The sequence below is a fragment of the Halichoeres trimaculatus genome, unplaced genomic scaffold, assembly GCF_033239565.1.
Source record: "Halichoeres trimaculatus isolate MK-OKI-2021-1 unplaced genomic scaffold, fHalTri1.1 fHalTri1_scaffold_9, whole genome shotgun sequence".
Lineage (NCBI taxonomy): Eukaryota > Metazoa > Chordata > Actinopteri > Labriformes > Labridae > Halichoeres > Halichoeres trimaculatus.
The window spans coordinates 31,026,011-31,040,924 of NW_027437188.1; the positions used below are offsets into that span (position 1 = coordinate 31,026,011).

At 39.5% G+C, this 14,914-nt stretch overlaps 1 protein-coding gene across 4 annotated transcripts in view; it reads right to left on the bottom strand.

Annotated features, from left to right (window-relative positions):
- The window catches only part of cntn5 (contactin 5), a 236,584-nt gene that overhangs the window by 82,276 nt on the left and 139,394 nt on the right, over positions 1-14,914 (bottom strand). For 3 of the 4 annotated variants that reach the window (XM_074679099.1, XM_074679098.1, XM_074679100.1), the window contains exon 4: positions 5,766-5,972. In XM_074679099.1, coding sequence (XP_074535200.1) covers positions 5,766-5,972 — 207 coding nt within the window. Of the gene's footprint in view, positions 1-5,765; positions 5,973-10,516; positions 10,608-14,914 lie in introns of those variants that run through there. The other variant, XM_074679101.1, reaches the window with a different exon arrangement.

Genomic DNA, 14,914 nt, shown 5'->3' on the forward strand with positions numbered 1-14,914 from the left:
TTGAGTTAAAGCTCACACTGGTTGTTTCATATTAGAGCCAGAGTGCTACGGTTAAAACAACAAAACACACATTTTTACTGCAGTAAGATTCATAGGATTGTAAATGTTATCTATTGAAGAAAGTACTGGACATTTTTAGTCTAACAGGGATTGAGATGCTGCGTAATGTGTAGGAATTTAAAGCCTGTTTCCTCAAAAAGTAGAGCAAAAGATAACAAATCAAATATTGAAACTGAAACATTTTAGTGTCTCATGAAAAAAACATTTTGAATTTGACGCCTGCAGCGTCTGGAAAACAGCAGGGGCAGGAGCGTGTTTACCTTTATGTTGCATCACCTCTTCTTTTAACAACACTTGGGATAAACATTTGGGAACTGCCTGTGAAGGCTAGTTTTGAAAGTTAAATGTTGTGGTCATGATGCAACAAATGTTACAACAGTTGAGAAGTCAGAACTGCAGGCAGGCCCATTTATCACCTGAACTCTCATTGGAGCAAAATATAGTTTGTAAAACTATTGCTTTTTTAAGTCCTCCCTGCACAAGGTATTATTTTCCAAAACCTGCTGGTGATTAATTGTATATTGATAAGATTTTATCAATTCAAATGCCTTTATCAACTCTGCTTATAGATCTGATTTTTTTATCGATTTCTTTATCAATTCCTCCTGGGAATTCTCTCCGTAAAAAAAATAGCTTTACAGGTTTTCTGGGTCAACAACATTAAACTAAGGTTAAGCCAACAAATATGTAATTGGTCCCTGGATCTGGATATTTCTGGGAGTAAATATACAGAAATAGGTAAAAAATGCACATCATGTGACGTTGATGTACTGTTTTGTACATCAACGTTTTATTGACTCAAGTAGGCCATCTAGTGTCTTGAAGTGGTTATAACATTATTCTAAGTTGTTTGGAACCTTGCCGTACTTATGAAGCTAGAGATGAGCCTTCACGTAACTTTTCTTTAATTTGCCTGCAAATCGGTGATCAGTGATCAGTGATGGGTGATCAGCCCATCCTTAAATATAAAACTGATCTTATATTCCTCTGGGAAGGTCTGACAGCCAGCCTTTGTTGCCTTTTGCTCTAAGACCTAAAACTCAGGACACTTTATTGGTTTTTAAAGTTAAAACATAAAGATTGTATTGTTTCATAGGTATTGTTCAATGATTTTCAAAAAAATAAGATTTTAATAGTGAAGGTATGTGCTGTTAGTTATAAAAAGTAAAAATTGGTATCAGCCCAAATTGGTATCTGCAGGTCAGGCTTTTTAAAGATTGGTGATCGGCCAGAAAACTGTGATCGGTGCCCCCCTAATTTGGGGTTTTCAGTATTTTTTTTTACAAAGACTAACTGTGATATGTTTCTGTAATGAAAGTTTAAATTCTATTCTAAGGCCATGGTTTTACCGATGTATGCTAATGGCTAGCATATCAGTGCAATTTCCCGTATACGTTAGCATCAAGCTAGCGCTGTTTTGCTTGTATTGTTTTTGGCAAATAAGGAGATTTACGCCATGTTGAATGTACTGAATAGGAATCTCTTGCAAGCGAGAAATGTACACTTTTTTGAGTAAAACTACAAGCTGAAGATACTGAATCAGAGTTTTCTTGGGAAACTGTTATCTACCTGCTAAGCTAAGATAGCTAAGGCAGATTAGTTGATGTAACGTCTGGCAGCTCTGGCATAATGTTAAGAATCAATAAGAGAGTCGTCAAGCACGAAGGCTAACAATGTCAATGGATTGAAACGTCTCTTATCAATTCTCAACAGGAACTGGTTTTCAATACCAACCCTTACTCATATCATCATGGAAGTTGACCTTTGAACTGTGGAGGATACTGCATCCATGACTCCCAAAAAGAGTGTCAAATTTTAATTTGCTGGACCAGAGGAAAGTTTCCATCTTCATACAGTCTGTAACTTTATTCCTTGTGCACAGAGATGTCTCCAGATTCTAAGAATCTTTTCATGATATTATTTAATCATGTTGATGAATTCCTCAGACTCTTTGAGTCACTTTTTGAGTGACTGCCTCTCTGGAGTGCCTTTTCTCTACCCGGTAATTTTTCAGTTTCAACAACACTTTAAATGATTTACAAACCATCAACTGTGTTTTTATCAACATTTTACAAAGTGTCCAAACTCTCAGTGGGCTGAGGTTGTAAAACTAGCTTTTCTCAGTCATAAAACAGTGATTAAATAGACATTTTGAGGACACACGTCTCGTTTGAATGACTATTTTTCCCTGATAAACACATCACAATATCATGCGATGTTAACCAGTGAACAAACTAAGCAAACAAAGCCAGATATCTTCCTCTAGGGTGTGTGGTTGTTTTACTGATGTTAAATGACTGAAGCTGTGTGAGCATATATAACATTTATGAGATTATTTGAAAACATTAAAGAGTTGGATGAAAGACAGGTTCCCAAGCTTCGAGACATATGGTGTGTGGGTAAAAAGTCGGCACACACACAAGCGCTGAAGTTGAAGTTGTTTAAATCATTCAACTTCAAGTGCCATGGCCATCTGTCAGTCACAGAGCCAAAAAAGCAATATTCCCTTTAAGCCACCAAAGGTGCATTACTTCCTGGCATCCATTTCCTGCACTGAACATCAATCCGGGGCTATGGTATAATGCTCTTGTCACCACTGACAATGGAGAAGCATTACTCTCACCTTGGTGATAGAGATGTAACTCATTTTATGGCTACATAGTGATAATGTCTTCAGAGAGTAAAAGAGACCAAGATAGGCAGAGAGGCTCAGAAAGAGACGGTGAAGACTCAGACCGAGGAAATGAAAAAAAGAGAAATGCAAAAGAAGTGTGTTTTAATATTCAAGTTTTCTGCATACGTCAAGCTCCTCTAGGTCATTACTGCCGACATGAGCTGGGATCATGTTTGCCATTTCAGCAGCAACCCCAGAATGCATTAATTAAACTCTCCATAAGCAATGAGCACGATGTGATTAATCACATATTAAGCATCAGTGTGTCATTATATCCTGCAGAATTACTCATACTATACGACAGGACGTAAGCAAGTGACCCATGTAGATTTATGGCTGCGCGATTCCATGCTGAGTTTGGAGTATTAAATCTTCTCTTTTGACAAAGATATCCATCATATCTATAGCTTCCATACTGACAGGAACACAGAGGGAGCTGGATATTGCCATGATCCCTCTTCAATTTCACAAAGGGAGTGACCCCGGCCACTGAACACCAGTACAGTGATGATGGATAGGTAAGATTCATTTCCAGAGCGAATCTAAAAAAAGCAGGAAGCCTTCACACTCGGAGTGTGAGCAGAGAAGGCTGCCTGCCGGAGCTGTGCAGAGACAGCAGAGTGCATTCACACCAATCATGTTTGGAGAGGTTTATTCAAACTCTGGAGGGTCGAACAGATCAGACAGGGTCATTCCAGCAGGCGAGGATAATGTCATCTGAACCAGCGGCACCTCCTGTTAGCACTAAAACTACCTGGAAATTCAGGGCTCACCTTGGACTGTGTGTTCTGGGTACGAGAGGAGAAGTGGACGACAAACTGGGGAAGTTCATGAACATTTTGATGAGGTCACATTTCACAGAAACATGGCGAACTAAAGTAAATGTTAGGTTGACTTTCAAAAACTTTGAATGCAAAAAAATCAGTTCTAACATTAGGCTGTACAACTTTTAAGTATGTTCTTGGGTTGAAAACATTTGTGTCTTTCTATGCACAGAACCCTGGACTAATCCTATGCAATAACCAGTAAAAGTAATTGAATTAGTAATGTAATTAGTCATTCATAAACGTAATTAGTTACCAGGTAAAGTAACTGTTGTGTTACTTTGAAAAAAAAAAACAATTTTGCAAAATAATTCAGTTTTTGAGCAGGTTTTGCTCTGGAACATAATTTTTACGTGTATGTTCTTGTATATTACATCTATGGTGTTGAAATGGTGTCCTTTTATTTTCATCTTGAAATGACATTTATGTGGAGCCTGTAGGCCTACTTCCATTTGAAAACACCATTTTTAACCAAACAGACCACTTGGCACTCACAGATATTAAATATGCAGCTCCTGTCCTGCGTCTGCTAGAACTGAAGACACTCTGGATTTAGGAGGGGTTCTCCCACTTTTTGACCCTGTCTCTTGCTCCACTTCTGGCTTGTAATGTCTCCGGATTAACCCTTTATTTTTACGTGTGGTCCTGCCATCTCTGTTTTTTCAAGTCAAAACAAGTCGACTACTTGTGCCTTACATTCAAACCTGGAAAAGCATCTACCCCTCTCAGTTTGATTCGAGTTGGTTTGATCCAAAGACGCTACAGGAGTTCCTCTCTGACTGCAGGTTACACAGACGCACACAGGTAGCTGTGTGATATTTTTCGCTGAAAAGTTTATCTAAGAATCAGCTCTTTGTTAAAGATGTATCAACATGATTGTTGTCATCATTACTTATGTGTCTGCCGCTTTTCCCGATGTTTTACTTGCAGCGCCTCTCTTGTGCCAGGCTGAGCAAGCCAGATTGGATACATATTGATGCGCCTCATTTCACTGTTGGTAACGGTAACGTTTGAAATAGTAATAATTATTACCCATTATTTTAAAAACTAAGGGTGTTAGTGGTGGCTGAAATAGACCAGATGCATCTGCAGTGCGTCTCCGTTCCGTCACAGCAAATGGATCAGATAGGTTTCCATTCAAGTCAATGTCTCAATTTACACTGGATCCATTGCAGTGTTGTTGCAGTACATCTGTGTCGCTGCTCAATCATGTCGCAGGTGATACGCAGTCAGTCTATTTTTGTCAGACGCGGAGCTGTGATGCATAAATTCAACTTAGGAAAGATCGAGCGGGACAAGATGGTGACCAGAAACTACCTAAGAACACCCAGTGACTTTCAAAATAAAAACAAAACGTGTCAAAATTGGTTCGTAGCTAGCTTGACTATGATGACAAGTGGATATAATGAGCGGGGCCAGACCAAGAGTTAACAGGTTTGAGGTTTTGCATCCCAACGTGAATGAAGAGAGACTAAATTAAGTGGGAAGAGTCACACACAGCCAGTGTAAGATGACAAATGCAGTCAAGACGCAGCGCAACAGAGTCACACTGCAGACATATCTGGTGTATTTCAGATGTAACCCCGTTAGTTTTAACTAGGGCTGCACGATTATCGCAATCGCAATGTCAGCACATGCAATTATGTAATCGCAAAAGACGTTATCGCAATCGCAATGTCAGCACATGCAATTCAGATTTTTCTCCATGATAACCAAGCAAGTCTGTAGACTCATCATGACACAACTATTTTTATTAAATCGCAAGAACAATCGCAATCGCAATATTGTCCACCTAATCGCAAATCGCACCTTTTCCCCAAATCGTGCAGCACTAGTTTTAACACCGTTGTTCCCAACACTGGCAACATTACAATGCCTGGTCTGAACATACACATACACATACTGTTTTTTACATTATGATTGACATAAAGTTCATGAACACACCGTTCTCAGAAAAAGAGTGAATTAATACCACAGCGAGCAAATTTAGCCTCAGTGAACATGTTGAATATCGTCCCCTCTGGCTGCATTTCCTTGTGTGAGAAAGTGGAGTAACAAACTTGTGCTAGCACTGAGCTGTTTGTGACTCTTTTATACAATTTGTTTGCAAGTCTGAAGTTGAACTTTAACACACCCAACAAAACTTTTCAATTTAGGTCCAGACAAGAGCAAACAAAGTGTAGTTTTGAGCGCACCATTAGCTTTACCTTCACTCCTGTAGTCCTCCTGAGAGCCCAGCAGACTCAGAGCTGACAGGGGGTGACCGGAGAAAGCAGGCCAGTCAGGAGTCACCAGCCCACCGCTGTGGTGTTGTCGAGGTCTGCTGCGCGAGTTGAGCACAGACGAGCTGTCCGGTTTCATTCGTAACACCGCTGCATATGATATAGGCCGGGCACCAACTGCTCTTGCAAAATCTGGAGGAAAAAAAGAGGAGACATATCAGAGAGCTGCATTACGCACAGTCAGGATGATTGTTCTGCTGCTTTAAAGTGGCAAACTGTGGCTGAACACCCTGGAAAGTATCTTAAACCAGAGTGCATGTGGGCAGAAAGCATTTTACAAATGTTAGCTGGACGTTTTAAAAATGTCATATCTGTCATTCCTCATCGTACAACTTTCACCAACCCTGCAGCAACTCCTGCGTTCCTGCCATTTCCAATCAGCTGACCTCCTTCGCCCACCGCTTCTCTTCTCACCCTGCTGCATATACACCAGACCATTTCCATTTCTCCTCCACCAGACCATCTTCTGTGGTTTTTACTTCGCTGTGAACTTCCGCCTACCTTTTGGACTCCTGCTCATTTGCCTGATCCCAAACTGAACAAGCTATCTGTATCCTCTTTGTCTCCTATTATGTAAAACCACAAGTTGAACTTTTAACTGTACTTTTCCCTCTAACTCAGGTTTTAAAGTCCATTGCAGAGAAAACACAGCCGTGACAGAATTAAACTGTAACCTTTCTATACTGTCTTCCTCATAAATAAAACTGATCAGCTCCCTTCCTACTGTAGTACATTTTTCTGACAGCATATTCCAGGTCAGAGATGCTGCTGAACACATGCAAAGAAAAGAAAAGAGTAGAGACAGCAGAAAAAAGTAGATGTCACGATTCAGAGACAGCTCTGAGGAGAAAAAGAGAGAAAAAACCTGGAGAGCATTTCCAACAGTCTGCAGAAAATATATGTAGTGTTGAAAAACAAGACGCAGGGTTGGTGATTTCTGCAGAAAAATCCATATTTGGGCAACTGGGTGTAGATGTGCAGGTTTCTGGAGGATCTGTTTTTCTTTTGGCCTAGCACCACCTGACAGAATAACGATTTTCCTCATCAGCACAGAGACATCTGTTTAAAAGTAGTGAAATTACCAAATTAAAAGCTTCTCTTATCGCTTGTATTCTCTTGTCCCTGAACAATGCAAAGAGTTTCTTGTTTGGCTTTGTCAGAAAAACACAGCTCTTAAAAGGTACCACACATACGCTCTGTTTTAGAAATCACCGTCATCAAAGTCTTAAAGTGAATAAAATGTGATATTTAACAGAACAGGAGAGAAAAGCTTCATAATAAGTAAAAACAGCCGATGACAGTTTAGAATAACATCCTCTCTGAAATGTAAACTCGTGTTGAGTCTGTCACTTTATATCCTTGTCACTATATTCTTCCACCACTTTGCTTTGAGGTGTTCAGGCCACTTCACGTAGGGTGATGTGCCATGTCTTTTATTAAACAATAAAAGCAACAACTCAAGATTACAAACACAATTACTTCAGCGCTGACAGCTCGTCATCAGGACACATTCTTCCAAAGCAACGTCTGGAAACAAAAAGCTGAAAATACGGATGATATGAAAGCGTTCCTGCTCAGATTTAAGGCTTGAAGAAAAATTCAAAAGACTCGAAGCTCAACGCACAGCGAGAGTCTAATCAGAGCTGTGCGAGGGGAAAGGGAGGGGGATGTGTTTCGCGCTGCATGATAAAGTGCAACGGAAGAACTGAACAAAACTGAGAAATAATTATGTGCCCTTGGGGACTTGTCAGCTGCAAAAATACTCCTATCTACAAACCGAGAGCAGGCGATTACTGCCTTATGTATTATGGAAAGAGCAGGAAAAGGAAGTCCATGTGAAGGTGTTGGGTTTGAAAATTGATTAATAGAGATATCAGAGATAAAAGTCATTGGCTAAATGATTTATCTAGCAGAAAATCTGTGTTATTAAAATGCACTCAAGCTCTCAAAATTGTAAATATTTTCATTTTTTATGTCTTATTTTTGGCAGAAAAATTCTTCACAGATTTATCATGAGTCACATTCACCAGACCAGTCAAGAAAAATGTCTTATTTCATGTTAAAGACAAAAATGAGGTCTGAATTGCTTGTAATGGGTGAAAAAAAAAATCCGCCAAAGGGCTAAGAAAAAAAAACATCATTCCAACTTCAAGAAACTTGGCGAGCAATTTCTTCTCACCCCATCGGCATTGTTTTTTTACTCATTACAATCAATTTAGACACAATTTTTGTCTTTAAATATCTAAATAAGACATGTTTCTGGACTATGAGCCAAAAGTTTGTAAGCAAGGTCAGAACAGGCCACACGTTTGGAAGCAACTTAAAGTTTCTAGTAACAATGAGTTTCTCAAACCAGCATGATTTACATGTATTTACTGCATGATTAGACTTTGCTTTCATTAATATGCATAATTTTCTTCAATTTACCTTTAGGCACTTGGTGTTATCAGAACGTTGCAGAACAAATTTCAACCATGGAAAAGGCGGGCTAAGTTTTAGTGAGAAGGGTTGCAAGAGTCACAACTTAAGTGCGAAAGTTTAAAAAAAAAAAACACAGTTTTCATTATCACTGTAATTCTTGGCTTATGAGAGTCTGCTTACAGAAATCATTGTTTGAAGTACAGGGTATCATGAAGAAAGAACAGTATCAGTAGTGTGCAGTTCCATCTGGACTAAGGCCATGTCCACACATAGACGGGTATTTTCAAAAACAAGTACCCCCCCCCCAATTCATTTTTAAAAACACTTTCGTCCACATGCAGCAAGTAAATCCAGCTCTAAGCATGCCAAACCCATGACAGGCAGTGTTTTTTCTGACATAAAACCCATGCCAGCTAATCAGAATGAATCCCTGTCATTCAGCTGTGACATTTGAGAACCAAAAACTCTGTTTACCGGCGTCTACACCCATGAAACCAGAGTTTTCCAAAATTTTCACTTTGGCCCAAGTTTTCAGAAACATCTTGTCAGTGACGAAAAGCTGAGGTTGGATGACAGGGCTGAACGTATAACAATTAGGTTTGAACGATTTTGGAAAATAATCTAATTGCGATTTTTTGGACCAATATTGCGATTGGTATTCAGCATATGATTTTTGGGGGGGCGGCATTTATCGTCTGCATTATTCACTAAACAGCAGCATCAAGTCATTCTATAGTATGACCAACACAACACAGGATACTGTCAGCATACAAATAATCCTTTCCTGCACTTTTTGGATTGACAAAGAAAAAGGAACTCGAAAATTTTACTGGCCTCCAGCTGTGAGAGTAACAAACTATACAGAATCAAGTGATTTTGCTATAAAATTCTTTTCATTCTATTGCTGATCTCTGTAGCCCACAGTGTTTTTGCCAAAGAAAAAAAAACACAAAAAACCCCCAGCATATTGACTTTTGCTAGTTTTGAGGTAGAACCAGTTTAACTTACTGTTTCCCCTCTAGGTACATGAACCTTTTTTTTTTTCAATTGCAGCCATTGAGATTTGAAAATTGCACTCTATCGTAATGCAATGTTGGTTTCAATTAGATTAATTTTTCAGCCCTAATAACAATATATGCAGTTTCCCAAATACCCAGCTATGTGTGGACATGGCCTAAGACTTATGGGTCGAAAGTTTGCTTTGCAGCAAGATAATGGCCCTAGCACTCTGCCTTTCAGGATTACCCAGACAAAAAAGGAGAGGGCGGTCGATCAATCAGAAAAAACACATCAGCGGTCTCTTGTCGATGAAGTTATGAAAGATTGGAATGCAATTCCTGGTACATACCTTAAAAACTTGAAGAACGAATTCCTTGTTTTCTAAGCACGAGGAGGTTATTTTGAAAGTTCAAGCAAGAAAATCTCAAATATCTGGTAATTATAGTTAACGTGTTTTCTGATAAGTTACTCTAATTATGAATCAATTATGTTTATTATGTTGCAAAGTATTCCAGTGAAACTATGATTATTTTAGTACAAATTTGGCTGGTAACATAAATCTCTCTCTTTTTTTTTTTCTTAACCAGAAATAAGACAAACATTTGCTTACATTTCAGTTTTTGCAGTGGAAGCACTCAGAGTTGTTGTTTTGCCAACTAAGTTCCCTCATATCAAACCAGTCTGGGAAGAAAATCCTTAGTACTTAGTGAATTGAAGTCAAATCTCAAAAGCTCTGTTTTATAAAAAGCTGTATTTACAAGTGATAACAGGACTTAACATGTATTTACTCAAGGTACTGTTTTCACAGCATTTTAACAAACCAAACACTTTATCCAGTCCCTAACTGCTCAGCTGTGCAGGAAATACTGATCCACTGTCTTCTTTTTGCCTCTAGCAGCTCCGTTCAGCTGTTTTGTCCTTTATTCATTCAATCTGACTTTTTAGGGAGCTTTTAAACTCACTGCTAAATCACAGAACCACAAAGATCACCTTTCCCCAATCACTGAGCAGTGACACAAAATCTTTTCAAGTCAGTCAGAAGTGTCAGCTGCCCACTCGCCTCTGTCACTGGGGTGACATTTCGGGGACATGGTTGGAGTTCGATAAATATGATGGAGGACAAACTTAACGTGTTGCTATGTTCATTTTAACAGTGAAAATGTCACATGAGGGATATAACAAGGGAGGAAGATCAAAGTAAAAGCAATGGAGACTACAAAAGACTAAAAAATGCAGAAGGTCAAACAAAAACTTACTTCAAATGTCCAAGGAAGCAAAAGATGGAGCCCACAGGGAGCAGGAGAAACTCCATCATCCAACACAGATACATTGAAACAGACACTAAATATAGTCAGTTCCAATCAGACACAGGTGAGTTAACGAGACACAGGTGCAACTAATCAGCTCACAATCACAAGGGAGGGAAACCTGACACAGACAGGAAGTAAAACAAGGCATACACACGAGAGGTAAGAACTCCAAAATAAAACAGGAAATAGCGAAGTGAGGAACAAGAGTGACAATGAGTAATACAAGAACACAAGGGTAAGAATGACAACAGAACAACACAGGGAAGACTAAAGCTGGATTAATATCAGAAAATGGATAAAAAAAGACATGAAACATGAGGTAAAAAGTGCAAATGAGACAGGAAATGACAAACAAGAAAATAAAAGCAGCTCGTGGCATTACAAGAATACAGCAACTCTCTTCCTTGCAACCAAAAGCCACATTTAAGAAATAAATAAGCGTAATTTGTTCATCTGATACAACTTGCTAATGAAGCACAACTCTTAAATCTTCAAACGTGTCTTGTTTGAAAAGATACTGGCTGTATCACCACACAATGCAGCCTCTCCCGGCCTGACAGCAGTGGTGTGTTTTATTGCAGCGGGGAGTGATGACAAGAAGAGAGCTTTTCATGAAAGAAGTTGATGCTGTTAGAATATGACAGCTGCACTGACTGTATTTGTCAGGTTTCAAAACACTGTGTGGGGAAAAAAAATGGGTGATTTCTCTGAGAAAGTGTGAGATGTAAACATGTCATGTCAATACAAGTTGTCACACAGATGAAGCTGTGGGAAGAGTGGTCAGAAATAAAGACGAGGGGAAGATTATCAAGTGTCATTAACAATACAGCTGGTTAATGTATGCAAAGTGGCTGATGTTTTGGTTAAAAAGAAGGAAAAAACTCTCTACAAATTAAAAGCAGCTTTTTGGCACAGGGTGTTAGCATAGCATCCAAAGTACTACAGCCAGGCTGTTACATACTTCAGTTTGAATTCAGCCTTGTGGTTGGGTTTACGCTGTTCTGACATTTCCACCTCTGTCACAGGCGCTCATTGAACTCATTCTGTATTAATGTACTGTAGTATAGATTCTCATCCCCTGTTAATGTCTGTCTCTGTGGGGGGTGGAAGGTTTTACGCTGGATGGTTAAAGATGATGCTTGGTTACAAATCTTGACTTCAACTGAAGGTCCAATTGGAGAAACTGGGAATAATCACAGAGACGGTTTTAATGGCAGCTGAAGGAACAAAGCCATGAAGATGTTGCATGCTTCTAGCACCGGGGGGTAAACCAGGTCTGGCTCTGCTCTGTTGCATGTTGACTGCATACTCTCTCATCAACTCACACTGCATGTGTCTTCAGTCAGGAACGCTATAGGACAGCACTGGATTCCCTCCCTAATGATGATCCACTCCTCATTCACGTTGGGCTGTAAAACCTCAAACTAGTTGGCTTATGGTCTGGTTCAGCTCATCATGTGGTTGTTTGTCGTAGTCCAGCTAAATACCATCTAGGGTCCTCATAGTTTGTTTTATTTTGAAAGTCACAGGTTTTTAGGTTTTTTTTTTTTTTTTGCACCACTTTCTGTCCTGCTCTATCTGTGTCCAAAAAAATCAGGCAGCTTGTGTATGTGATGCATCCAGCTCCGACTTGCCAGAGTAGGGATGTAACTTAACAATACTAGAGTAGATCTAGTGTGAGTTGACACATTGACTTGAATAGAAACCTACCTTATCCAGAGCCGGACCTGAGATGCATCTGGTGTATTTTGGCTTTCAACAAGAAAAAATGAATTTGAAATCTGGATGGAAATATGCTGACATTCTTTTGCCAATTTAAATTTAGGGGTTCTTATAAAAATGTAGAAAATCTGGGTTTAAGATTGATGGACTTTCAGCACAAGAAATGTTCTCAGGGATATTCAATACCACTTTTTTTCAGACCGATACCAGTACAAGTACTCCCTCTTGAGTACTCACCAATACCAAGTACGGATTCTACCAATGCTTTTGATCAGGGGAAACAATAAAATCTTTATGTTTTAACTTTAACAACCAATAAAGTGTCCTGAGTTTAAGGTCTGAGAGCAAAAAGCAACAATGGCTGGCTGTCATTACTTCCCAGAGGTATATGAGATCAGTTTCATATGTAAGGATGGGCTGATCACTAATAACTGATCTACCAAAATTAGGAAATCGACAATCGATCGGCGCATGTCTACTTTTGATACATTACATTAAATTCACAGTGAATCATCATTTTGATCAAAGACAGCACAGTTACTTTGTTGTCGGTACAAAATAAAACACAAACTCTCTCTGAATTTACGATTCTTTAAAAAAAAAAATAACAAAAGTGCAAAACACTGTTTGAGCTGTTAACTCTTCCCGGTTCAGGACCCAAAGTATATTTGCCATGGTGTTAAACTGCAGCAAGTAGCAGCAACTACTTGTGAGGAGGACTGGCTCAGTGTAAGATTGTTTAGCTTTGAGTATTGGCAGCCAACCAAAAAGACTGGTATCGTCTTGATACCCGAAACAGTAACCAGTACTCGCTTGTTCCTATCAGTTTCCATTTGAAGCCCGAGCAGTTTTGAACAGTTATGTATTAACAGACTTTAATGTGAGAAGCAAAAGCAGGCAGCACCACATTGACATCTCTTCGACCAGATGATGAGTTACTACTTTTGATAGAGAGATAAACTACTTTGTGAGTGAAAAAAAAATCAATCTTGAGTGGTAAACAAATATCTCCTTTCACTTTAAATCTTTACCGGGATTATTTTACTGAGCAATCAGTGAGTTGTACAGGAGTATCTAGACATATCCTGTCAGTATAAGACTTCTATTCAAACTGTTTTGTTGGTTAAAAGCTCCTTTTCCCTAGAAAGAAACATTTGAGAGTGCAGCTGAACCCTGACAAATGCATAAGAAAAGCCTTTTCTGTTTGTTTGACGACTGCAGTCAACAGGCACTTGCTCTTGTCAGCTGTCACCTTCATCTGATAAAAGCAATGACCCTTGCAGATCCCGCTGATCCCATCTTTCAGAGGGTGCAAAATCAGAAACACTCATTGTTGTTGAAAAGCCTGCACCTGCTGCCTTTCAGGAAGCTATAGAGCAGTGCCATCGCAGATCGTGTCAGGTCTTAACACCCCCCCGTCACGATAACATCAGCAAAGGAGACAATGGCTGTTTTAGCCTTCAGGACAAAGCGCTAAACATTGCTTTGCGTTGTGCTTTTTCATTGACTGTGAGTTTTCTCCAATGGGGGGCAACTCTCAGTGTAGGGTTCAGCGTTTAATAAAGTTTTAATGCAGTGTGAAAAACCACGGACTACACAACACGCTTACAGCACATACAGCAGAGGTAAAGGTGAGGCTGAAGGAAGATGACATGCTTTAGGGCGGCAGAGGAGAGACCAGGGGAAACTCATCTACTAGTTCTGGGTCATTGGGTTGGCACAGCACAGGAGACAATGTGAGACTTAGCTTTGTGTGCAGCCTCTTGAATATAGTGTGCAAATTAATTTGAATAACATACAGCAAGTAGGTAAGACGCTCAAGTAGACGGACATGATTAGCCATAGCCTGTAAGATTAATGAAGACCTTCACAGGGAGATTATATTGACTGAAGCTGATTATGCTTGAGACCATTTATTCAGCTGAATATCATTACGGATAGAACAATCCATACATCATATGCAACCTCACCTCACCTCATATCACAGCGGACTACTCACTAAAACCCGGTGTCTCTTTTTTCTTTTTTTTGTAGATCCTCCGTGTACTTTGGAGATTGTGTGAGTCGCTTCAACCTTGCCAAGGCTGAAACCACAGAGGTGATGTATGATGGAGGGGATTTTGTTGTCATGCCTCCTAATGAGGAGTTGGGAAGTCTCTATCCAGCACGTTCTGTTACTGAAAGGTTGGGGAAGAAAAAGATGGGGTGCTTTGAACACGATGGGACCCTCGCGTAAGGAGGGGGTGAAGAAACACAGGACGGAGCCAAACAGTGGGCTGAGATGTCCAAACGAAAAAATAGAAAAAAGTAAGAGCTTCAAAATGGTAAGAAAGAAATGACTCAAACCAAAAAGCAGTTTAAGGGGGCTGTGAGGAGTTTTAAAGTGATCTTGAAAAAGGCTCCCTTCTAGATGTATAACTGATCTGAATCCACACTTTAAAATTAGATTATTAGCACCAATATTACGAGTTATTTTAAATTGCTACTTCTTAGCTTCCAGTTCTGTCGATCTGTGTTTTTCTCTGCTACAAACGATTTCTGTAACTAATTTTGTAGTGGTGGTGGAAACAGGAGCCTAACTGTCAGACAGAAAAAGGAAAGATGAACAGAAGAAAGCTAAAC